The following is a 27,506-nucleotide window of genomic DNA, read 5'->3' as shown; positions in this document are numbered from 1 at the left end:
TTGGTTGAGGGAATCATTTTGCACCTATGTTAGATATGGAACATTTTATAGCAACTGTGAATGTAATTCAAATTTGTTATTCTCTAAATTGTGCAAATTATTTCCATTCATTCGTATTCAGTAACCACTATAGATTTTTTCACTATAGAATCACAGTGTATCCGGGAGCACTGGGAGCAAGGCAGGAGAATTAATCCTGGGTGGGAAGCCAGTCCATCGCAGGGCACCATAGACACACTCATTAACACCTTGGGGGCAATTTAGCATAGCTAGTAACCTCAGCTGCATGTTTTTGGACAGTGGGAGAAAACCAGAGAACCTGGAGGAAACCCATGCGAAGACTCAGAGAGCATGCATAGTGCTCATCTCAGTTCACTTCTTCAGTTGTTGGGCCCTGTGTTTCACAGTGTGCCTGAGCTCCACAACGTCCCACAGGAGGCACTCTGTTCTGGGGCACCTTAGAGATTATGGGATTAACTACACTTTCAAGCTCCTTCTGCTGGTGTTTATACACTTCTTTTTCAGCCAGCTGATTGTTCTTAAATCAATTAATAACCTTCCCATGCAGCTTGTCATACTTGATGCTGTTTTTCACATTTAAAAACTTTGATGCAATTGTTTCTTTGCATCTCATCCTCAGCTCTGTATTTGTCCACCTCTACAGCAGCTGCCATCTTTCCGGATATACACTATTCTCTCGTGATATTGTTTGCTTTGCGAGTGTTCTTGTCCACTGGCATCAGTATCAACGGTCACATCAATCAGGTAGACAATGCAGTTCTGGGGAATACCTGTAAGTGCAAACTTGCTGAAACTTGTTATCTTTGGTCATGGCTTTCTCAGCTTCTCAGACCTGGAACAATACACCTGCCTGGTAGGCTGAGTAGATTCAGATCTGTTTGGTGGGGATGGTTGTGTTGTGCTTGCTGAGGGGTGTTATGACTCCCCTAGCAGTCTCAATGGCAAACCTTAGCAGAGCTAATCCACCAGCAGCAAGTCCTACACATTTTCAGAAGTGTCGCCAATGTGCCACAGGCCACTGCTTCATCTGGGTTGATGTTCTTGTCCCTGCCATTGAAGATGACATGCAAAGGTTTCTGGATCTTGGGTTTTTTTGTAGAGCTACCTACCAAAACAATATCATGAATCTCAATGCTGGCCTGAGTGTGAGAAATAAGTGTTCTCTTTGTTCTCTTGCAGACTGATGCTGTTCTTGTGCTTTCTCTTCCTCCACAAAAGGGTTGACCATGTGGTGGTCAAAGTCTTCTCCACCCAGATAAGGATCAGGATGTTTTTCTCCTCTCTTCAGCCTTTAATGAGCCCATAAGCAACAGCAGCTGCTGTAGGCTCATTAATGATTCTCAGCTCATTCAAAACAGCACTCACTCCATGCTGTGTTTTGTTATGATATTTTTGTATTCTAGTGATAGGCTCTCATTTTATATTTTAATGCCAAGTGGTGAAAAACAATGTAACTCTCTCATTGTATAACATAATGTAATTTGTATGAATAAGACGAATATTCACTTAAAATCAAGTTTTCCTTTTACAAATGGACAGTAAATAGAAAATAAATAAATAAATAAAGACCAGAAATGACAGATTCAGATTTGGAACAGAACAAACATTTAATGATAAACAAGGCAGGGAATGTTATTTAATATAAGAGAAACATGTTACATGTAAGAACTGTAGATAAATATGCAGGCCTACTCAATCACAGTGATATTTGTTTAAGATCATTTCATTGATTTTATATATTAATTAGTGTTTGTGTGTGTGTGTGTGTGCTGCAAAATTTCATAAACTTTACCTAAAAAGTAAAAAATCAACATTAAAATAATTGCTTGCTGATTTCTATATATAGCCTAAATGATTATGACTCTTATAACTAATAGTAATTGATTATTACTATTATATGTAACTCATACTGAGCTAATGTAATTAGGGAGGAAAAGTTTGTCCAAGGCCACCAAATATTATTTAAAAAGTTGGAGGAAGCTGTATAAATGTCATGCAGGCTCCGTACTGTTCTGATACTCCCGGTGTGTATAACGAGTATACAGTATCTGAGCACTCTAGCCCTTGGGAGTAATATACATACCACAGCATATATAGCAAAGACAAAGTAGGCCTGAAATCATTCTGTAGATCTCTCACGTAATGTTTTTAAAAAATATTATTCAGGAAAAAAAAACTGTAAATCGTTTGCATATTAAAAGAATAAATTAGATGACGTGCTAGAGAAGCAATTATTTGCAAAAAAAAAAACAAAAAAAACTATACCTAAAGATGACTCTGTAATTATTTGATCCACAAAATGTGTTTTGTCAGGTAGCTGATTCACAATTATGAGATAATAATGGGTTCATAATTCAGTGTGTGGACTTTTTTGGTTTTGGTTTTCCATTAGCATAAAGATTAGTCATATAACACATATAATAGAAGCACTGAAATGACAACAAAGTGAAAAATAGGATTATTCCCCGAAACATGCTCCCAAAAATCTTCACCACCACCCAGACATGGCACAATTTAAAAGATATGGTCCTCTTATAATATGATTTAAAGATAACAAATCCATACATAAGTTACTCTAATGAAGTGCTAGAAGAGTATAATTATAGGTATAGCTACAGGTATGACAATAGATTATTGGGTGTCTAAGGACACTATAAGAACATTCACTTAAAATCAAGTTTTTCTTTTAGAAATGGACAGTAAATAGAAAATAAATCTCTTGGCTCGTTGATAATGCAGGTCTCTTCATCCCTGATGAAGGTCTTTGTGACTCATACAAACTAATATCTGCAAATGTAAACACATTATTATCATTATTATTATTATTATTATTATTATTATTATTATTGTGGGTTTTGTTGTCGTTCCTGTTGTTGTACTCTGGTGCTTTTTCCTCTGAAGTGAGGAATACTAAATTTAAAAGTTATAGGTCAGGTCTAGATGCTCACCCAGTATTTCAGTTCTGGACTAAAAAAAATAAAAAATTACTGTGCCAGAGCTGATAAACGCATGAAAAAAGCAGGTCAGACAGGGGAGAGTTTTTACAGATGGTATTTACGTAAGTTTTATTATATTTACTGTCTCCGGTCTGATTATAGACAACATAGCTTGTTTAAAAAAAAGTTGAGAAAGAAGTATATGTTTATTCTCCCTGCAATAAATTCAAAACCGATGTTTCTCAACAGTTCAGCATCCATGGCACTAGTCAAAATTGTAATGTGAAGCACTACTATGAAATAAAACATAATAACATAATAACCATTTCTTACTTATTTTCAGCCATAAACTAATCATTAATGGTTAAGCATTAAAAGGTAGCTGCTGTCAGAATTCAGTGTTCGTTGCTTATCTGGGAATTTGGAGGCAAGGGATTTTATGTAACTGGACCTTTACAAATTTTAGTTGAATACCCCTGTTCTAGGTCATGGATAAAAAAAGAAATGTCTTTTTAAAAACAGTAGGGGGAGACAAAAACATGTTCATCCTCTAATTGCTTTCCAGGAAATGTTTATTCTAGTAATTATACTAAAAAACTAATCAGCACTAAGAAAGTTGCACTTAATAGCATTACTGAGATTAATGCTGTTACCTGTAGTAGTTTGGTTTAAAAGGTCCGTTCTTATTAAGGCCCATATACTTGGCCTGTTCATCTGACAGTTCCGTAAGGTGAGCATCAAAGTTTGGCAAATGCAAACTAGCCACATATTCATCTGAAACACACAGAGACACATACTTCATTATTTCATATTTGTTTCACAGTTTTGATATTTTTAATATAGCTTGCCCAGTAATGCTCTTTTTACCCATCTTTTTGGGCAGCAGGTAAACATCCTGTCTGTAGCGGCCCTCTGGTGCATTGTACAGCTCTATCAGTGCTAGTGCCTAAAACACACAAGTATATAAAAATGCTATGTCAAGCTTTTAATTGCTTTATGCTGTTACTACAATTCATTAAAAAATGTCTGTATGGAACCTGTGTCGTGGCTGTGATGGAAAGCACAAATGAGGGCACGGTGGAGCAGCTCAAGTTCAGAAGGCGCCCCTGAAAACAGAATATAATGAGCTGTTTCCTTCATTTCATGACATTTCTGGTACATTACTGAAAGATAAAAGAAAAATGATGAAGCACTTCTGCCAGCAGGATGACCCTTTTCCCATCAGGCCAGATGACATGGTCCACCTGAGAGCGCACTCTCTCCCACGTCAACTCCGGGGTCCTGAGACTTGCCTAGACATAGAGAACATCAGCAATGCACACACACGCACACACACACACACACACACACACACACACACACACACACACACACACACACACACGTTTGTCTTACTTTCCTTGTGAGGACCTTCTATTCACGTAACTATTAATGCAGCTAATTAATGCTATGCCTACACCTACATCTAACCCTAACATTAACCTCTGTAACCAAAAGGAAGTTATTTAGCTCTTTTAGTTTTTAAGTTCTTAATTAGTTTTTCTAAAACCAAGAGCAGTTCTCCTGATGGGGACCAGCCAAATGTCCGCAGAAGCTTTCTTTTTTCTATCTTTCTAACTTTCAGGTATTCCTATCCTTGTGGGGACATTAGGTTCCACACAAATATAATAACACACCCTCCAACACACAAACACTCTCACATTAACGACTATTTTATATACTTTATGTATAACACATTAAAGCCCAAAACAAAAATGTGGCTGTAGAAGTATTTACACACAAGTACACAGACACATCTTATTATAATGTTGAACAGAGGAACAGTCAGATAAGAGGCTTTCAGACTGTTTAGTTAAAGGCCTTTAGTCCGAAATACTTACACTTGCTTAGCTTTTGATGCATATTTCACCCACACACCATGAACAAAAGGCTTAACTTGGGAAGAGCCTTGCTTCATATTGTTCCGAATTAGCCAGGCAAACACAACAGGCCCTGGGGTGGGTCTGCTTTTATACCCAGTATAAAAAGTACAAAAAGACACATGGACAGGTGTAGGTGCGTAATGCAATATAATGGCTTCTCTTTAACTCACCACATCAATCTCTGTATTAGAGTGGCCCATATTACACACAATGCAGCCGTTCTTCATACGATCCAGCTGTTCTCGGGTTACAACATTTTTATTCCCTGCAGAAACAAATGTAATCACTCTTCATGAACTTGGCTAAGGAAACATTGTACATCCTTTAAGTGCAGATATAAGAAGCAGTGGCTTGTAACCATAACTTTGGGGGTGGCAGGACAACATTATAACAATATAGCCTCAAGCAAAATCACAGTTGTCTTATGCCATGGGCTACTATCTAATGAATTTTTACACTAACCACATAATATGTAGTCGACAGCATACAGTCATCCAGCACACAGTCTAGCAGTTTGTTTTTGAGTAGTTTTAAACGTACCTTTGTTCAACTGTGCTCAATAAAAAGTTACTGTTCTCATAGCCAAGATCTTGGTGGGTGAGAGTATTTTTAAACTAGCCCATTCTGGCTTAAAAACTGCAACCTTGGCAACCCTGTCATTATCTGTCTTTCTGTTGCTCATCCCCCCAGCATGGGGCAGCATAATTCATTGAATACTCTATTAGCACTTCCCCATTGTTGCAGTTCCCACTTTTGCCCACTAGGTGCATTTATGGCGCTTCACGGAGCTGTTAGCAGAAAGATGACCAAATCAGAAGAACATTGGCTTTCAACAGAATTTGAAATGCATGGAGCTGTGAATGAGGACATTATGAAAATTAAGATTTGCTGAACAGCTGATACATGGAAGTGCCGCCACTGGATACAAATGCACACTATGTTATGAATATAAAGTGCTTCCTCTCTCATGCAGACTAGACATTAGATGTAAATACTCTCCCCGTCCAAATGGCAGTCACCCTCTCTTCACCTTTCACAGCTCATGACACTGAGTGCAAACACTAATTTTCCCTAGACAGTTCAAACAAATACTGCAGTCAGCAAGCCCTCTTAAAAGGCTGGAAACAACAACATCGGGTGCTATGATTGAGCTCTGATTAAAGGTGCAAATCACAAGAGAGAACAGCATTGGATGTTGCAGTGGAACAACATGGAAAAACACGCAAGCTGTTAACTACCTGTGCATGTGATCACCATGTCCATTTGACGCACAACTTCATTCAGCTTGACGACTTTAAAGCCATCCATGCTGTAGGGTAACATCATGTTAGATAGATATTTGCCTTTATGTCTTATCTTACAGATACAAGATAGCACATATGTTAAAATACACATTTAGCAACAGGCAAGATAATGTAGAAGCTAGTTATTAAAATTAATATTTTTCATTTGACAAGTAAAATATGCATTTTTACTTATTTATAATAAACTTCAGTGGATATAAACAGTCTACACACCCCTGTTAAAATAGCAGGTTTTTCTGATGTAAAAAAAAATTAAACCAAGATAAATCATGCCAGATCTTTTTCCACCTTTAATGTGATATAGCACCCAACAAAATTCAAGAGAAAAACAAACAGAAATGTTTTAGAAAAAAAACAACTACCAGTTTATTTGGCAATAACTCATCTTGATCTGGCAATTTATTCCCCTCCTTGCAAAATGCTCCAGGCTTCATAAAATTGTGAGGGATCGCCTGTGCACAGCCCTCTTCAAGTCATTCCACAAGTTTTCAATAGGATATAAATCTGGGCTTTAACTGGGCCATTCCCAAACTTTCAGAATCTTCTTCTGCTCAAGCCATTCCTTTGTTGACTTGAATTTGAGCTTTGGGTCATTATGGTGCTGGCAGGAGAAAGTTTTCTTCATCTTCAGCTGTCTAACAGAGGGCTGCAGGCTTTGTAGAGAGGCAGCCCCATAGCATGATGCTGCCACCACCATGCTTCACCATGGGTATGGTGTTCTTTGCTGTCTTGGTTTTGCACCAAAGATATCTTTAAGGCTTATGCCCAAAAGTTCTACCTTGGTCTCGTCAGACCATGACACATTTTAGCACATTTTTTTTGTGCGTGTGTGTGTGTGAGAAAGGGCTTCCATCTAGCCACCCTACCTAATAGCCCAGACATTTGGAGAATATGAGAGATTGCCGTCACCTGTAGGGAGTGACCAGTACTGCTGCCTGATATTCCTGCAGCTCCTTTAATGCTGCTGTGTCTCTTGGCAACTTCCCTGTGATGTTTTTGACTTGTCCTTTTGTCAATTGTGGAGGGACGTCCTGTTCTTGGTAATGACACTGCGGTGCACCATTTTTTTCCACTTGTTGATCATGGTCTTCACAGTGTTCCATGGTACACCTAATGTTTTGGAAATTTTTTTGTACCTTTGGACAAGGAGCTCCCGTACATGTTTTGTAAGCTCTTTGCAGACCATGGCTTCAGCAGCCAGATAAAAAACCAAGAAAATGTCAAGAAAATCCTACAGAAATAGCTGGTCTTTATTTGGGGTTAATCAGAATCACTTCACTGGAGACAGGTGTATAATTACTTTTGAACGTGAGTTTGATTGGTTAATGCTATAAACAATCATAAAGGGGTGTGCACACTAATGCAAACAGGTTATTGACCTCTTACGTTTTTTTCATTTTCTTTTTTCCTAAAACGTTTCTATTCGGTTTTCACTTGCATCTTGCTGGTTGCTATACATCATTAAAAGTGAAAAAAGATCTGACATGATTTATTTCGGTTGAATTTTTTACATCACAAAAACCTGCAATTTTAACAGGGATGTGTAGACTTTTTATATCTGTGTTGTTTTGCATGAACATACAACATATCACATAGGTTACAATAATACATTTATACATTTTAGGGATTAACGATAAGGCATTTTGTATTCAACAGAAAAGGCTTTAAAAAAAAAAAAACAAGCCAGTACACTAGCATACTAGTGTACTACCATAGCTCAAGAAAAACAGCAATGGCTATGTTCGGCAGCAAGCAGGAACTAGAAGATTCCCCCAAACCTTTAACTTGTGGTGTATCAGAGCACTTTGGCTTCACAGTAAATTATGGCGCTACATCGTATGCTACAGTGTATGATACATTGGTGCTAATACCGCAAACATATCTGACATTACCCTAGACATCAGTTTCTTAAACTAGACACAAACACACACAGATGCACGTGCACACGTGCGCACACACAAGCAAACTCTCTGCTGCATTCAGACAGCCTTTCCTCACTGATTGAATCCAGGATAACGAAATCTCTGTGAATTGCAGATTTAGTAGTGGAGAATGCATGATTCAAAAACACACGTAGGGCTACAGAGAGCTACATGCCTCTGACATCACAACTAGCTAACAGCAGAATGGTAAAAGCTCCATGCTTCAGATAGCCCATTGTGAATCATGCCATTGAAAGCTTAAGCTTGTTTAATTTTGCTTCATTCTAATGCATAGCTTTTGTTTCGTTATATGGTAAGTGTCAGAATGAATCATGCATAATATTTCAATTATTGTACTTTTATAATGTTGAATGCTTTGATCACTTGAACATGGAAAGCTAAGACACATAAGCACATAAGCAATGATTGTTTTTGTTGTATAGAAATTGTATTGTTTCAAGATACTTCCCTACTGCATTTTTTGAATTTTGAGTATTGTTACACCGCTAATACATTAAACAAAAGGTAAGAAAACCAATAAATAGAGATCATATTTTTCATCGATCCCACAACTGACAGGTAAAACCTGTATTTACAGTATGTATTATTTATGATAAACTATTTATGTGCATTTCAATAGTAAAGGCAGTTTATTCAGGCATTGATGAGGTCAAGACAGAATTATTTTAATTATTTTAATTTCCCTAATTGTAAAAAAATACAACATAGCACATTCGGTTAAAATAATACCTTTAGCAATGGGTAATAAGATGTAGGCACTAGTAATTAGAGTTCATATTTTTATCTATGATCCACTCCTATATTTTAGATGGTTACACCTACTGCCTTGTTAAGAGTCTTCGCTTATGCAGTTAAACACTATTTCAGCTGCTAAGAGAGCGAAGAAACAAAAGCCTTTTGTTCCTGGTTCCATTTTTATACCACAATAAAAAGGTAAACCTTGTATTTTTACTATACACGATACACTGTTGATTTGCATGTACTTTATGCAGGAGTTGATGAAGCCAAGATAGAAATGATAATTTCCCTAATTGTCAAGGGAAACAAGTAAGCAGAAAACATCGTGTGTATCTCACCAGGCCTGGAGAGCACAGATAGGGTCGATCTCCGTTACACACACAATGGCTCCCAAAGCTTTCAGAGCAGAGCAGCAACCCTTGCCCACCTACACACAGAATATACTGCATATTCAAACTCTGCAAATGTGACAGATATCCGCAGATATCCAAGTTTCAAGAAAGGAAGTAATGTGCTTCTGCGGCTCTTCTTAAAATGAGCTGGTGTTGACTCACCTCGCCATAACCACAAACTACCACCTGCTTCCCTCCAAACATCACATCTGTGGTTCTCTTAAGACTAAAAATGGAGCAAAGACAGATAACGGTGATGTGCTGTCAGTGAGACACAGCAGTGTGACAGTTAAGGAAGAAATGTGTGTGTCAGGTGTGTCATTCACCATTTACTATATAGACATTTATACTGCATATAGATCACTATATAGGAGGCAGCAGTAAAGAAGACATCAGACTGAATTCCGGCAACACTAACCAGTGAATACTTTGGAAACACATCATAAGCAATATCCCCGTTAGATAAACAATTTGAACGTTACAAATTACCTAGCAACCTGTATTAAAAGTGACATTCGACTTCAGTGGTCATTAAACAACATTTTGAATTTACATGTGACATTGGCCGCTGCAGTATACAACCTGACCAAGCACATTTTGACCTGAAATAAACTAGTATGCATTGTGGTACTTAGTGTAGAAGTAGTGTGCATTGGTTTCACATTGGATTTGGGGGCACTGTGGGTAATAATATAGTGCAGTGGGGCCGTGAAGCATAGTCAGGGGATCTGTGGTTTTTTTATTATTATTTTGTTATAGTGGTAAAAAATCACAAGCTTATTTAAGAGGTCACTTGAAATGACAAACAAGTCTGCTATAAATAATGTCAACTTGGACCTCATGTCAGTGGGGAATTAAAAAGTTCAGGAATAAAAAGCTCCATAGCTCCAATAAAAAGCTAGAATATTATTGTACCTATTTGAATAATGAGCCTAATATTTGAATATTTCATAAAATAAATCTGTAATGAGGGGATCCATGGAATTTTATTTACAGATAAAGTAGTACCTTGCTAGAAAAACTCTGAGAGCACTAAACAGGGAATTTAATTTGTCTTAATTTGTGGGAATTTGGTCAACACTACAAATTGGTTGCATCCCAAATAATGGTGAATTTAGCATTAGGTAAAACCAGCAAATTAGCCTCCAAAAGCCTCACCCATCCAAGATGGATTCCCTGCAGCAGTAAAGGTTGTCAAATTTCTGCTTGGTGACAGAGTCGTTGACGTTCATGGCAGGGACACACAGTTTTCCAGCTTTAGAGAGTTGGTAGAGTCTGAAAACATGAATGGGCCATATCGAAGAACAGTGAATATATTACCATCACTTGTGATTGAGACACATGCAAAAGAGAATCACATGCAAAAGAGAGTTAAATAGAGTTAAATTTATAGTTCTGAAAATTACATACTGTATAGTTTAATTTAAAATTTATAATGTGAAGGGTTTTCCCAGGCCGCCACACATTTTGCTATTGAGCAACTGTTCACCTATGAACTCCAGTAACGCTCTCCTCCACAATTCCTTGAATCTTCTTAAACACACTGGGGTACTTTTTATATACCCAGTGTGTGAGGTCACCACCATCATCCAAGATCTGTCAGCACAACACCAATTCATGCAATCAGTCAAACATCAGCATTCAAACATCAGCATTCATCAAAAAGACTATCACAGGGTGCTATCAGTGGAATAATATTTAGAAAGTTAACAACTCCTATATCCTTGAAGTCTTTGAAGCTTAATATAAAGCATTCAACACATTATGAAATTTGAAATTTTCTGACTGGTCAAAGCAAGAGAGCTGTGTACCATGTTTGCCTGCCAGCCTTCTGTGTTGACACAGCGATCAATGCACCACCAGAAATCATCCTCAGACTCTCCTTTCCAGGCAAAAACAGCCACTCCTATTAAAAGAAGTTACACTATTTAAACAGGCTTACTCAAACATATAAAGTTGGCTACACAACAACCTTATTATAAAGCACACCAAACCTAAGTACCAATCCACATAGCTCAGGCTATCACATGCATTCCATAGATGCTTAAATGGATGTATAGGCAGAGTAGACTTAAAGGTTTTAGTGCAGTGGTGGTCAAACTCTTAATGTTTACTTTGCTCTAGTGCATGCAAATCAACTCTGCAGGGCTTGATATTTAGCTGAAATCAAGGAAAGCACAAAATTCTGTACTGCTGGTTCTGCAGTATATAGTTGGCCTTACCCATTTCTGCAAGGGCAGCAGCCACCTCATTCTGAGTGGAGTAGATGTTACATGCAGCCCAACGACATTGAGCACCCAGAGCCACCAACGTCTCAATCAGGACCTGATCAAATCATATCAAAGATTTTGAAAAAGATACTAATAAAAAAAACAGCTAATTAGGAGACACATGCTGATCCATATATCCACGCCTGTAAATTGGATTCTAGGAGTAGCTGGGAGTAGTGATGCTACTAGCTTCAAAATTATGCCACTTTTCTAGTAACAAGCTACTTTTTAAATCAAGTAGCATTATATATATCAGCATAACTACATAGCTAGACATTTCCCGAAACTGCTTTTGATAATTGTTGTTTTAGGGTTAATCGATGTTAGATGCTACTTACTAAGAGTGGTTTAAAAATAGAATTCTCTTTGTTATGGGGTAGCCTATACAAAACATGTCAATTTTATTTTGTGCAATAAATTAGCTGCACAATTAAAGGAAAATATCACAGTAGCTTGTAGGATAGTTACTTTATCACAATGGTAGTTTGGTAACAGCTTAGCTACTTTAAAGCTGGCTTAAGACTGTGGAATTTCAGTCAATAATACTTCTTTTAGGATTATTACTTGTCACACAGTATGAGATGATCCCAATAAAATCTTGGTCAAATTCTATAGTAAACCATGTGATTCTCCATGTCGGATTATATGATGATGGTAGACGTGTGATTAAAGAAAATGACTACATCTGTCATCAATCAGCTTGAGGACATTTTATTAAGGACAATAAGGACATTTTTCTGTCCATTAGCATGTTTTGTTTATGTTTCTTCATTGCCACTACCGTATTTGTAGCTGTCCTGTGAGTTTTGCGTACTCCTACACCGTCATCCTATTGGCACGTTTTAGGTGAGCATTGTAGCAGCAGTCACTCACACTGAGATTTTAATAAAAAAATTTCTGACACTGCCAGAACCGTCTTGAACGGTTGCACTGGCACTAAATCAGCCGCTGATAAGCATGTCAAATTATGTGTTCTTAGACCGCTGTTCTCAACCAAAGAATTCTTTTACAATATGTGATTTTTGTCTCTGACAGGAACATCATGTCGGAAATATTGTAATATAATACAAGACCATATGTTTACATTACTTCAGCTATTTATACCATCTCTGTATTATTTGCACTATTGTCACTTAGCCACTTTCAAACAGAACTGCGTACTGGTCGGTGTTGTAGTTATTGTACTGTCTTGTTCTGTCTTGTGCGTCCGCACGTTTGCACTTTATGTTTAATTATGTTTAATTTATGTAGTCCCCGTAGCTCTGTGTTGTTCTGTGTTGTCTTATGTAGCACCTTGGTCCTGGAGAAACGTTGTTTCGTTTCACTATGTACTTGTATATGGCTGAAATGACAATAAACTCCACTTGACTTGACTTGAAATCACAGTGTAAAGCCAGCTTATATCATTAGTAGTTTGCAGTGTGACAAGTTACAATTGCAAAGTAGCTTCCTCAACACTGCAATAACCTGCCTCCTTTAAATTTTTGAATGAAGAACTGAAAGTATGCACTTTACAGAAGCAGCAAGGCAGAACGTACTGCTGTCTGTGCGGTGATGTGGGTGCAGCCGACCACTTTGGCCCCAGCAAGAGGCTTCTCTCCTTGAGCCCTCTTCCTCAATGAGATCAGAGCAGACATATCTGAGGAAAATAAGACAGACCAGTGGGTTTAACGAAGAGCCAGAGGATCAGACTGCAAGTCATGCACTAAGTAATGTCCTGGACAATAAAGGTTGGCTAAAATATGATTTATACATTAAATAAAGCCTTGAATCTTCTCCTGAAGTGTACTCTGTATTTAAAAGTGTTTCTTATTTAAGCTTTCAAAAGAGGAATTCATGTTCTAAACACATGTATGGAGACAGGGAGCTAAACAATAACTACAGTTGAATACTGCTGCCATGAGCAGCTGTTAAACAGTCCTGGTAGGTCACTGGAGAGCACCTTCTGCACGTCACTATAATTAGAAATACAATATAAATTTCTCTGCTTTTTCAAAACCAAACTCTATTTTCCTCACAATTACTGAGGTATTAGCACTGATGCTCAGTACAGTGCTGAAACAGGAGTGAAACATGATATAAATATTCATCTTTAAGTATTATAATCAGACAATCACAAGAATTTATCCTTACAATTTCAGTAGATTATACACTGATTAGTACAAATTCAGAAGCTATTAACAATGAAAATACAAATAGAGTTACATCGTTGTGCTCTAAATAGTATGTGTGTTCTGTGCGCAGTGTACTTTTTAAGGACCTTTAGGACTAAGTGGGACACAAGAGACAGTCTCACCTTGCTCTGCAATCTCGATCTCCCTTCGGCCAAACTCGGCCTGTTTTATGTTCTTGACACAGAAGTCACTGCTACCTTTGGAGTTGACCTGAGTCTTCTCTCGAGGAGATGTCTCATCGTCTGAGCTGTCTGTGTACGAGGCAGCTATGGGACCAGCGCACAGGAACAGAACGTCAGTAGTCATAGCAGCATCATTTTTACATAGATAGATAGATAGATAGATAGGTAGATAGATGTACTCTATCTATCTATCTATCTATCTATCTATCTAAAAACTCACATCTTGAAGTAAGACTGTTAATTAGTTTTCTCTTTTACCATGTAAACACAATGTACATTGTAATCACTATCATAAAAAAGTAATAATTATCAAGCATCAGCTTTGTAAGGGTTTTTAATACCTCATTAATATATATGAAATTCTCTTAAACCCTTTTCGCAAATGTATAGTCGGTAGTCTCTGAAATTACTTATTTACTAATTAAGCCATAGCCTACCAGTAAATGCATTAACATTCATTAACATTCAAAACAACTGCACTGATGCTTGAAAATATCTTACATATAATCCAAGCATAAAGATTTATCTTACATATATACCCTTATATTGTACATAGCTATGTCACTGTTCTCAATCCAGTTGTCATGGAGACCTTATCTGTCCATGTTTTTGGTCTATTCAGACTTTGAAAAAAATAATAAAACCTGAACAAAGCAATTAATTTAATCAAACGTTCTTTATTTTGATCAGGTATTTCTGCAGATCCGAACTTGGAAAGGAACAAATAACGTTACAGATAAGCAGGTGCCAACTTGGAAGGAAGCTCAAATCCGAGCACAGGGTAAGCATTAAAGGTGCCCTTGGAGTAATTAAGGCCCCAACAGTGGTTTTCTGTAGTTTTGGGTTTTGATCTCATATCTTTGGATCACTGCATATAAAGAAATACCACTGCTCTTAATCAGGTAAAGTATGCTAGAGCAAAATTATATATAGTGTATAGACTCTGGATTGGGAAACACTGTTGTATTTAATTGAGAGGCAGTTAATTTGCAGTAAGGAATAAGAGTGTGTGAAGACCAGAGCTGTAGCTGTCAGTGGAGGACTGGGAGATGGAGCGGGACAGTGAGCGGCGGCCCGTCTTTGTGGGGAACTTGCTGAATTCCTGCTTATCCTCTTGGTTGGCGAACTGAATCTGCTGCAGGGTCAAAAAGCATTGCAGAGTTAATCAATGGTCAAATGATCCTATTAACAAGTGACAAAGGGTCATTATTCACAAAGTACCCCAGCTAGAGTTATTCATTGACAGCAGTTAAATGAACTACTAGGTATAGTTTAGTATACATTGGTTAAAACATGACCCTTACATCCTTTAACCTGAGTGTCATCTGTTCCATGTATTGTAATGACTTGCACAGTGTTATGAGGCAAAAGTGCTAAATATGGGTATTATATGGTTGCTTGAGCCAGTTGTTTCAGTTCCTGTAAGTGTTTGAAAGTGTGTGCTGTATGCTAGAATTGATGCATATAGATTCATCTTGTATAAATATGTGCCTGAGAGGCTAGGACCTTTGACATGTTTTTCACAGTTATTTCTTGCTGCTTTGCAGTGCTAGATGTTTTGCTATATGTTTATACTTCACTGGGCTACTGGTACCCATCTGCCTGTACTCTGTAAGCATCTTCTGGTTAAGTGAAGTCAGATGCAAATAAATACACAGTACAGTGGCGTTCTGAGAGCTTTATGGTCTAACGTCTTTGTTTGCTCAATGGGACACTAACCACAGTGCTGTTTGTCAGTCAGTTTATTTATATAAGTAGACTATACACCAGAATCTATCAATCGGCACGCCAACCAAGGAGCCGGAGGAGGACAAGATCATGTTTTTGATCTCAGATTCAAAAACATGAGATCCAAAATCCAACCAACCCAATTGCTGATATAATTTAAGATAACATTTTCCTAGCATTTTGGTACATATCTCGGTATATAACTGGTGTCACTGCTAGTCAGAAACAGTTGATACTGCTTTGGTTGGTGTTTTTGCACATTACTTGGCTTTGCTGTTATGATTTATAGCTGTATAGTCCTATGTGAAAGTTCTATGTGAATCCATCCCAGAGTTAAGCTCTGTTTTTTGCAGGTTTTGATAAACCTTCTTTGAGAATTCTTGTGCTTTTTGGTGAGATTTGGTGAGAATTCTAAATTCAAAGTCAGAGAGCAAAAGTCAGACATTATCAGCAATCAATGTTAGAAGAGGACATGAAACATCAACCTAAGAAAAAGCAAGCTCAAATTGAGGAACTCTTGCAATTTGAAAGAGAAGTGAACAGAAGTCTATATAGTTGAAAACAACAGAATTAACACAAAGGTTAAAGCAGAAGTTTGAGACGCTGAAGAGAGAGATGGAACGCTCCTGACTAAGCCATGTCCACAAATGAAACAAAATTGATTCATCTCTCCGGGACCCTCAGAGGGCGGAGCTAGGCAAACACACTCTGCATCACTCTACCCAGTCTGAAAGCTCCAGGAAGCTGATGATTCAGAATGACTGCATCTAAAGCAAGTGGCAGCTTACAGCAATGCTGATGCTAAGGGGAAAATGGCAATTAAAATTCAAGCAATGTTTATCCCCAATTGCCACCACACATGAAAAAAATTTCTGTCACCCTTGAGAAAAAACAGGATGATGAAGGTGCAGAAAACCCTTGATTCCATATCTCTTCAGCAAAGAAGAGTGCATGTAGTGGTAGCATTGTAGTGGTAGAAGTTGGTAGCAGTGTACAAGTGGTAGCTCAGTGGTTAAGATGTTGGGCTACTGATAGGAAGGTTGTGAGTTCAAATCCCAGCACTGCCAAGCTGCTACTACTAAGCCCTTGAGCAAGGCCCTTAACCCTCAACTGATCAGTTGTATAAATGAGATAAATGTAAAATGCCCTGGAAAAGGGTTTCTGCCTAATGAAATAAATGTAAATGTATAAATATACCTGTCCATGAACTATCCACCTAAATCAAATTGGTCACACAAATGTAATGGATGCATGACAACAAAGTTGGCCCAAGAACGTTGGGCTGAGTAAAGATTGGTGTGTTATTACGCAGCAAACCTGGCCTAATAGCTTCAGGTTTAGGCCTAAATCTAAAGTACGTACAAATAGGAGTAAAAGTTGTCACTGGTGTAGTACTATACAAAAAGCTAGTTGTGAAACGCCCCTGAGCAGAGTTTCACAAGTAACTGCAAGCAGATGGGGAAACTGGCATCATCATCCCTCCTTGATGACGACACCTGATGACCATGAGTGTGACAAACCTGGAAACAGACTACAAAGTCCACTTCAGAATCCTGATTAAACCTTGTTCACTAATGAATCTTCCACTTTTGAGGATGGAGTTCATCAGGCTGAATGGAAGGTCACATCCGAGACCACCGTCTTAGCTAAAGCATCTGCAGCTTCAGGAACCAGACCAAAAAGCAGAACTGAAAGCCTTAATCTAAACATGCAAGCCTACTACAAACAAAACTGCAAACATACAAGTATATACCAATTCATTCATGGGTTTGACATGGTCCACGATTTTGGATGGCTATGCCAGAGATGGAAGAAGTGAACTGGTTAAAGAAGCATAATCAAGCCTAAATGAAAAGAAAATGGACAACCCATTTCTCACTTCAAAAAGATGCAACAAGAGAGCTAGATAGAAAACGGAGCAAAGATTCACAAAGATAAAGCCTGGTGTTATAGAACTAGACTAGTAGCTCCTGAATGCCTTCTGCTCTACCTAGCAACACTAAATCACATGCTAGAACATGTGGATGGGGACCAAAAGGTCTATTGTCGAGTGTTGAACATTCACTGGCATCCAAGCTACACACAAGAAAGTGACAAGACTACTGTGAAAATCTCAGTGTGTAGAGTAGAACAAAAACCACCTGGTTTAGTTATAATCATAAGAGTTCTAGCTTTATTCATATATTAAGCTATCAGTGATCATTAATTAGTCTCATACAATCAAACAGGGTATTGTTCGAATTGATAAAACTGGATCTTGCATGACTATATGCAGAGATGCTGTGCATTTGACACACTTTCCACTCTTATTTCCTTTGCTTTATTTAGATGTTTTGCTATATGTACTCTGTAAGCGTAGTGCTGTTTGTCAGTCTATTCATTTATCGAAATAGATTTTATACCTCCAAAATCTAACAGAGAGGGAGGGAGTCTATTTCTTACCAAGTCGAAAAGTGAACCAGAGCAACAAGTAATACTAACACACTGTTGAGACAGGCAAAGCAAAATACTGCAATGTAAATCTAACAAAGTACTAAAAATGATTTAAGCCTTATAAGAATTTAAAATGCATGTAACCAGACCATGCTGTCAAATATCTGACGATATTCTCAGCATGCTTGCAAATTCTGAATAACTCATCCCTTACAGTCCTTCACTGGTTTACTCACGTTTACTCAACTGTTTATGGCAGGGATCTTGACTTCCGGTCCTGGGCAGTCATTTTTACCTGTGTAGTTTCAAACTTTTCTAGTGATTCAGCCCAATAGGAGGTTGATCAGGGTCCTAGGTTCGATTCTGAGCTCGGGTTACACTCTGTGCTGCGTTACACACGTTCTCCCCATCTCCATGCGGGTTTCTTCCAGGTTCTACTACTATGGTGCTACTGCAACACTGACCAGGAAGAAGTTTTTACTGACAATGAATGAATGAATGAATGAATGAATGTGAAGTTGAAAAAAATTCAATCCCAACCACATGTCCAAGCTTATGGAGTCATAAATGAATGTTTGATTAATGTAAGATAGATGGAAAATTGATGAGATTTAATAAGATAAAGAAAGACTTTAGCTGATAACATGGATCACAACAAGGATAAATGTACAAGCAGCTATCACTTGAGAGTGAGATATTATCATCTTGATATCATGGGGCATGTGTCCATAATATTGATCATGAAAAAAAAAAAAATCAGAGGAAAGTTATGACATTTCACCTTTGTGGTATTTGTGGTAACCACCATTAACACAACCCTGTTCAGTATTTCATGTAACAGTTCATGTTGGAGTTCTGTGACCTTAACATGACTTGCTGAAACTAAATATGCATGTGTGTGGTTTTCCCAAACCAGCTGTCCTTATCTAATCTCATGTGGTATCTCTACTATAAACAAATTGTAGACAGTCCTGTAAAAAAAAAAAAAAAAAAAAAGCGTGGTGACTGTTCCAATTCAAAGAAATGTGTGGTCAAGGGGTTGAAACTAAAGCCTTCTGAATCATTCCAAGATATGCGAAATCTATGAGACATGACTAAATAGAGGTAAAGAGTAGGGAGGCGTAAGAAATGAAAATAGACTAAAATCCCAGTAACTGTCAATAAATTTGTGGAAATATTTGAACTCCATGTTGGATTAAGGCTTGAGGCTAAAAACAAGAGGAAAACTAGAGAAATGTTGTGAGTCAAAACTGCAGGACATGCTGTGCAAAGTTGACACAACATGGAGCTAAAGGCTTAAAATTTCCTAGTTTAAAAAAACATGAAATCGATCCCTTGGGGTAGAGGTCTGATGTTTCAGTGCTTAAAGAAAAGAAGGATGAACTGATGAAGGAAAAAAGTCATGTCAGTGACATCAAATTAAAATTATGTGCATTTGGGGAATTCTGTTAAGCTTCATTAATCAAGTTTAGCGTAAAACAAGAGCTTATGACAATAGCGGCATTTGACAAGGAAGAGGCATGTGATAAATGAACTATTACTGAGTGTTAATAAAAATCTGCCTCAAAACATCCTGATTGAGGAACTGTAAAACTCAGTTGAAGAGGAAAATCTAATTTTAAGGAAACTGAAAATCTAATTAAGGCTCAGCTGATTCAGTGAGCCCTGCCTTAATCAAGGTCTAATCAAGTAGTGGGATCAAAGTTCCAAATAATTTATTATGACACTCTAAATACCTCATTTGTAAATAACTAGAAATATCTTTGCTTTTTGTAGAGATGCAGAACAAGATATCAACACATACCTGTGTATGGTCACTGTCATCCATGTTCCCTGCCACTAGGTCTGACTCCTGTAATGACTCTTGTATAGTGTTACCATTGTATATAAATACGACATTCCCACAGGGGGAGGTTCCTGAGGATGGACAACCATCCTCATTGCTAAAAAGCATCTGTGGGAACTGAGGGGTAAATATATACCACTCCTGAAACACCTGCCTCATTTCACCTTCCACTGTACTGGAACCACCCAAACACCCCCCCCAACCCACAAACACACACACATACACATACACACAAACCCATAAACACACAATCTCACAATCACCCGCTGTGGTTGTACTCTGGTCCACTTCCACTATGCAAATTCTAGGTATGTCAGTTTGTGGCAGTTGAGTGCCTCCGAAATATTAAACCTCGAGCCTCTCCTGCCGAGCATCTAATAAAAAAGGAATCAGGAGCAAATAAACGTTGTTCCTCACAAAGCATTTCATTTGGGTCACACACGCATACGCACACAAACACACACAACACAAATTTTTAAAATCAGGCCTGACTCACTGTGGTCTTATTTCAAATTCCCAGGCTCCAAGGTGTAAAGACAGACATCTAGCAATGCACATGTTGAGCAGATGCACATGTTGAGCAGATGCTCCCTAGTTATTTACTGTGACCCTGTTAATACCTGCTACTGTTCTGGCCTTTAGCCATTTCCCATAATCCCATGCCTTGGTACTTGGTGCTAGTGGGGGTAGAAAGCACAATGTCTAACAAATCAGTCTAATCTAGTGATTTGCATAGACCATTCACACCATGGCCTACATGGCATTTAATTTTTTGGCAACTGACTGCAAAAGGTGCCGCAGCATCACTCTCATTAGTGCTAGACTATAAGCGCACCTTCCCTCAGGCTTTCAGGCTCTGCTGCCTCTTAAAATCCATCTAAGCAAAAGTGAACTGAATTAAACTGTCATGAATGGCAGTCAGATGGATGCAGGTTCAGCTTATTAAAAACAGCCAAGGTAAACAAACCAAAGGCACTAGGCAATTCTCAAAACTGCAGGCAGGCAACAGATCAGGCAATCAGTGAACAGGCATGAATTAAAACAGTCAAGGTGGATATTCAATAGACAAAATCAAACGAACCAACACAGACAATGCAAACAGCTCAGAAATGTCATAAGCAAATTAGAAAATGGAGAGCACTGGTGTAGAGGTATACAGAAATGATTTAATGAGTGACTAATCCTTCACCAACTGTTTGTCCATCCAGAGCTTGAACAGAAACTTTGGATGCCAGAGTTTGGCCAGGGATCTGGAGAATTTGAGTAGTTCTGAAGTCTATGACGTTTTCAGATGCCCCGATACTGATGAACAAACATTTTCAGCAACATTTTACTATAATATGCTCTGGATTTATTCATTAACAACCCAGGTCTGTCTTTCCAGCTATTATGTTTTCTTATTTGCATACTATATGGTGCTACTTAAAATGGTTTAGGATCTTATGTAATTTGGACAGCTTTGCACATTTCTGCTGTTTCGTTCACCCTGATGCTAGTGAACTAGATTCTGGTCTGTGTAATTAGTGTGTACTGTGTCATTAGCTTCAGCACAGTTTGTATCTGTTGTGCTGCACTTGTTTTACTGAAACAGGATTTTCATACCCATACTCCTGTCTTCAAAGTTTTACAGTATTTGCTATCTATGGAGCCCTGTGTATGGAGCCTCTGTGTTACCCTGGATATTGCATCATGGTCGTGGAGGCACCACATTTAATCCCATTGCATACAAGTATAAGGACAGGATGGCAATAAACATCTAACCAACTTGAGTTTGTGCCTGATAGCAAAATAAGGATCTAAAATGTTAATGCTGCTAAATAAAGTCTTCCTGAAGTGGGAATTTCAGTCTTGGAAACAGTTATATAAACAACAACAACAAAAAAACACTATATAATGGATGACAGAAGAAAGATTGCAATAGTGGGAAAAAAATCTTGCATGACATGATGAGAACAGAAATGCTGGTATTCTGTTCTGGTCTGGTTGCAGCTTTTTAAACTATATACACTATCAGAAAAAAGGATCCCTTCAGAGTTATGTGGATATTTAAGGGTTTGTCATGGGTGGCACAGTGGTGCAGTGAGTAGCATTGTATAGTGCTGTATTGGGTTTCCTATGGGTTCTCCGGTTTCCTCCCACTGTCGAAAAACATGCAGGTAGGCACGTTGGCTATGCAAAATTGCCTCTAGGGGTGAATGAGTGTGTGAATGTGTGTGCATGGTGCCCCTCGATGGACTGGCGTCGCAGACAAGAGGAATTCTCCTGCCTTGCACCCAGTGTTACCAAGATTGTCTCTGGAACCGCTGCAACCCTGACCAGGATAAAGTGATTACTGAGTGAGTGAGAGTTTATTATTCATTTATCTTCAGTAACCGTTTTATCCTGGTCAGAATTGCAGCGGATCTGGAGCCTATCCTCGTGACACTGGCACAAAGCAGGAGAATTCACCCTGTATGAGACACCAGTCAATCGCAGGGCTTAAGGGCTTGTGTACACAGTATCTTAAAACAACAAATATTTATTCTAGCACTAGTTTTAAATTCCACTTGTTCCAGGACATAATATTAAGGTTATAATTAAGAGAAGTGCTTCAGTGGTATTTTTGTGGGGGAGCAAAAAAGAAATCTTTCGTCCACCTTAATACTTACAGTGTTGGCTTCCTACACTTTGTGACCCATCTGTCCCTTTTGGGTTTGTACATTCCTTATTTGGTCATTGTTTCCTGCCCTTGTAAACATATTATTCTGGTATTCATCTCAAAACATATTATTCAGTAAGTACAGTCAGACAATAAGAAGGGTATGTTGAGAGAGTGAGGAAGGTCTTGACCCATCAGTGGGTCTTTGGGGTTGGATAAAACTCTCTTTGGTGACTGATTCCATCTTAACAGCTTCCCTATTTAAGCTCTGCTTCTTGGAGGTTATGTGCGTTCGGATCCCGTGCCACTAGTCAGTCCATTCGTGGCTCAGATGTAGGGAGTTCTGCTGGTTGTAGGCTGAACTCAGAGGTGGTCCCTGGTAGAGGTGGAAGCTGGTATATCAGCTTCTGCTCCTCATGCCATGATTTCCATGGCACAGACTAATTTTAATTTTTGCTTCAGCAGTGATGGTGGATCCCGACTAACAAGCATGCAAGATGCCTCAACTCACAGGCCTGCGTCATTGCCTTCCTGGCATGTGAATTCCCTGAGCCACTGGCTTGCTTCACTGACCCTGTTTTTTTAGCCCCGATTTAACCCATGACCCTTAGTGCTCCAACTACCACGAGTCCACAGAGAATTACGCGTGTTTATTTCGATATCTGCCTGCCTTTTGGCAGCCAGAACTTGTTCTATGTTCCCCAGCCCCAAGTTCTCTGCTTACACCACTAGCTTACCTCAGTGTCAGACGTCATCCCTGAGCCTTTCTGCTAATCACTGTTTTTGTTTTGACCCTTGTTTCTTTTTCAAATTTATGAATATGGATTATCTCTGAGTCTGCCTGCCAACTAGTGTTTTCAACTATGTTGAAAAAGAACAACTATAATAACTAGAATGTCCCTGTTAAATATGCCATGAGTAAGGATCTACATCCTTCCTATGACACCTGCACAATATATTAGACTTCTGTGTATTCAGCAGTTCTGTCATTCCAAGAATTAATGAAATGAGACTGGCTCTAAACCATCTCAAATGACTACTTATAATGTGAAAGAACACTAATAGCTCAGTAAACCTCAGGTTCCGAAGAAAGCTTGCAAGTTTGAAACCTAATGCCCCAAACATAATAGGTCTATTCAACACAGATACACTGCTTCGCACATCTAGCCCACAAACTAAAGGTGTTTATTTACTGTTAAAATATTTTTGAGGAAATGAGGAACTTTGTTTTGTTGTTACCAAATAAAACACTCGATAACCCTAGAAAACATTACATATTAGCTTTGGAAGAGATGGACAAGCTAAACCTAATCTAATATCTCTAAGCTGAGTAGGCCTAGCTGTACAAGAAAACAAAGACACAGGTTTTGGTGTCAGAAGAAATATCTGATTATCTGAACTGAGAAAAAACAGAACAGCGAGGTTAAGGAGAATACAAGGTCAGCGATGCGATCTCAGTAGGTAGAGCTGGACTGTGGCCTTATTCCAACTCAGTCTGAGAAGTTCAAGGGAAAATGTTCCCATGTGAATCCATGTGTCATATTTCTCAGCTCAATGCAGCACTCTCTCTCTCTCTCTCTCTCTCTCTCTCTCTCTGTGTTACCAAAACTGCACCCTTGTTGAAGTTCAAGGCATCCAAATCACAACAATACTGCTTATACTAAGACAGAAATGATCTCCCACAATTCCTGTAATGAAAGGGAATAGGCCTAATGCTTGCAAAGGACACAGTGCATGTTTTGTTTAGGCCCCTGTAATTTTCAGAACAGTGATGGGGAAGATTTTTGCCTGAAGGTTTAGGGAATCTCGGACTCAGTGTTATTTGATAGACCTGTTGTAAATTGGGGCTGGTTATTCAGAGGGGTGGAAATGAAAACATGGCCTGTCTATATGACATGGTAGAGTTTAGTTCTATTTTAAAATATGAACACACAATGAATATGCCAAAACATTCCAAAGGCAAAGGTCAAGCCACAAATTCACCATTGCACTTCACAAGTAATTCAGTTGAGAGTGATTTAGGCAGGACTAAATGGGATTTGGGTATCTAGTAGAAGTGCTTTTCAAAACTAATGATTTATTCCTTCATTAACCCCGTTATTTGTAATATAAGGTCACAAATTCTTGGAAGACTGTTGGTAACATCTTTAATTCAATATACATAAATCCTTTCAGTCTACAAACATGTGGCACTGAATGTAATGTTGAAGAGCAGCAGGAATCTGCTGTTGGATCTGTTGTATAACCAGCTGAGAAGTGAGTGGGCTGAGAAGTGGAGTTATTTCACCCACGCAGACACACGGATGCGTGTGGACACACATACGCTCACACACACACACACACACACAACCTTCTGGGGACTTGTTGCATAAATCTGTACGCTGTAATCAGAATCATTAGATGTCTGCAGGGTAATATTTTTTCTACTGTGTGTGTCTGTGTGTGTATGAATGCATCTATCTATCTATCTATCTATCTATCTATCTACCAAAACATGTTATAATAAAGAAAGATACACTATATGGCCATATGTTGTGGACACCTGACCATCACACTCATATGTGCTTGCACATCCCATTCCAGATTTAGTCCCCCTTTGCTGTTATAATAACCTCCACTCTTCTGGGAAAGCTTTCCACTAGATTTTGGAGCATGTCTGTGGGGATTTGTGCTCATTCAGCCACAAGAGCACTAGTGAGGTCAGGCACTGATATCGGGTAAGGTGATATCTCCTGCGGTGCAGTCAGTGTTCCAGTTCATCCCAAAAGTGTTCAGTGTGGTTGAGGTCAGGGCTCTGTGTAGGCCACTCAAGTTCTACTACACCAACCTCAGCCAACCATGTCTTCATGGACCTCGATTTGTGCACAGGGGCACTTTTATGCTGGAACATGATTGGACTTGACGCCTTAGTTCCCGTGAAGCCAAACTGTAATGCTACAACATACAAAGACATTCTATACAATTGTGTGTTTCCAGTGGCAATAGTTTGGGGAAGAACCACATGTGGGTGTGATGATCAGATGTCCACATACTTTTGGCCATATAGTGTATTATAGATAAAGAGTGTTATGTATTAAGGAAATCTGGTTTGGTATTCAGTATAGTGTGATCACAAGATACAATGTGACACAAACATGCTAAATTAATATATACAGCTGTGATAATCCTCAACCAATCGTGCAGTGGCAAAGTCTATTATTTTACGTTCTGTATCTACAGAGTCTCCTATACACAAGAAGTTTTATATATATATATATATATATATATATATATATATATATATATATATATATATAGATAGATAGATAGATAGATAGATAGAACAGATCCATTACTTAAACATACTTTTTCTCTGTTCACTTTATGGAAGTAAAGTGATTTTTAGTGATTTTTTCCATCTTTCGGACTATACGGAGTGTGTACAGGTGTACAAAAGATCGTGTCCTATTAGAAGTGCACTGACACAAGGGCCCTCGATGGAAAACATAGCCAGAAGATTTGCATCACAACCCACAGTCTTATTATGGAGTAAATTAGCATTATTTCCACAATCACTTCTTGGAAAGTTCTTTGATTGTAGGTGGGGGGAGTGAATGACCAGCGCTCTCTCCCACCCTCAATACCACGACTGAGGTGAGACCCTTGAGCAAGGCACCGAACCCCCAAACTGCTCCCCGGGCGCCGCAGCAAAAAAAAGGCTGCCCACTGCTCCGGGTGTGTGTTCACGGTGTGTGTTTGTGTTCACTACTGTGTGTGCGCACTTGGATGGGTTAAATGCAGAGCACAAATTCCTAGTATGGGTCACCATACTTGGCCACAAGTCACTTCACTATCACTATCACTATTTTGGGTAAGGCATCATTAATAAGGAATCAGACTAGAATAACATGAAACAATTCCTTGAAATGTCATTTTTAAAAACTCCATGTGTTATCTCTGATGCTAAATGGAGCTTAATAAGCCAGTTATTTTTGTCTTCCATCTTGACAGGTGATACTGAGTTACTTGCCAGTAAAAAGTGATGAGTAACTTAAATCCATTACATGCAACAAACCTAATATTATAAGATGAAATGGTCCCTCCTGCTTCTTCTGTGATCAGCTGGTAGGACTAACCCTGATCAAGGTGACTGGAGGGGTAAATGATCAGCACTCCAGCAGCTGAGTTGCAGGGATTGTTAGTAACTTGGCCAGGATTAATGTGAATGTTCCAGGTTTAGCTGCTGTTTCAGGGAATCTTACGTGTCCCAGCAGCCATATCCGTGTTATGAATGAATACACGCAGTGTTTATGGAATAATAGGCTGAGGTGAAGCATCTCTTACCTTCTTGAGGCTCTTGTGTGTGCTGACTGCAGTGAATGCGGCGGACAGCTCGCCTGCGCTCGCCTCGCTCTTCTTGCACACAGTCAACGCAGAGTACTTCTCCGCCACATTCTCACTCTCCTTAAATTCTTTACTGGCCTGCTTTACCTCCGACTTCGCGTCCACGACGGAATCAGTCATGATAGTCTAATAATTACGCTAGATCGAGTCAGCGCTTTCTAAGATTTCAGCGATCGCCGGTGTGTGACAGCTTCTTCGACTCGGAGAGCTACTGTAACCTTCCGTGATGTCCTCTAAACCTAATGCTGTACCACTTCGAAGGATATAACCGAGAGGCGAGCTTACACAAACAGAAACAGAAACCCCAAACTAAGGGTTAAATCCTCGAAATATCGATACACACTGCTAGATCTATTTATCCCCAAACTGATTTTGCTTCTCAAACGGAGCTGATCACAGATTATTCCGTTTGATTGTCCGGCTCGCGATAGGCAGCATCAGCTGTGGGCGGGGCTTAAAGGCAAAGCACCCAAGCACCTGCACGCAGAGGAAGCGCGTGGGATGGGCGTGGCTTTCCATTACCTCACACCATAAACGAGAACGCTGCTGCTGCTGCTGCTTAGTATCAGCTGAGGCCGTGTTCCGAATCGCGTTTT

The 27,506-nt window shown here is 38.9% G+C and overlaps 1 protein-coding gene across 4 annotated transcripts; it reads right to left on the bottom strand.

The window, feature by feature from the left end:
- Positions 1–1,603: 1,603 nt before the first annotated feature.
- ahcyl1 (adenosylhomocysteinase-like 1) lies at positions 1,604–27,461 on the bottom strand. 4 transcript variants are annotated; one of them, XM_026918236.3, is made up of 17 exons: positions 26,851–27,456; positions 14,900–15,017; positions 13,823–13,966; positions 13,065–13,165; positions 11,479–11,581; positions 11,068–11,162; positions 10,746–10,852; positions 10,415–10,531; positions 9,419–9,482; positions 9,203–9,291; positions 6,118–6,188; positions 5,050–5,144; positions 4,151–4,249; positions 3,995–4,063; positions 3,825–3,903; positions 3,611–3,731; positions 1,604–2,808 (listed from the first exon to the last, which is right to left on the bottom strand). In XM_026918236.3, exons 1-17 carry the CDS (start codon positions 27,028–27,030, stop codon positions 2,802–2,804), a joined length of 1,659 nt encoding a protein of 552 aa, XP_026774037.1. In that variant the 5' UTR covers positions 27,031–27,456; the 3' UTR covers positions 1,604–2,801. The 4 variants fall into 4 exon arrangements, with proteins under 4 accessions (XP_026774037.1, XP_026774055.2, XP_026774047.1 ...); XM_026918254.3 differs by lacking the exon at positions 26,851–27,456 and adding an exon at positions 19,848–20,049; XM_026918246.3 differs by lacking the exon at positions 1,604–2,808 and having other exon boundaries at positions 3,607–3,731; positions 26,851–27,461.
- Between the last annotated feature and the right edge of the window lie 45 nt (positions 27,462–27,506).

The sequence above is a fragment of the Pangasianodon hypophthalmus genome, chromosome 8, assembly GCF_027358585.1.
Source record: "Pangasianodon hypophthalmus isolate fPanHyp1 chromosome 8, fPanHyp1.pri, whole genome shotgun sequence".
Classification (NCBI taxonomy): domain Eukaryota; kingdom Metazoa; phylum Chordata; class Actinopteri; order Siluriformes; family Pangasiidae; genus Pangasianodon; species Pangasianodon hypophthalmus.
The sequence above is the reverse complement of the archived record's forward strand: the minus strand, read 5'-3'. Positions and strand labels throughout refer to the sequence as shown.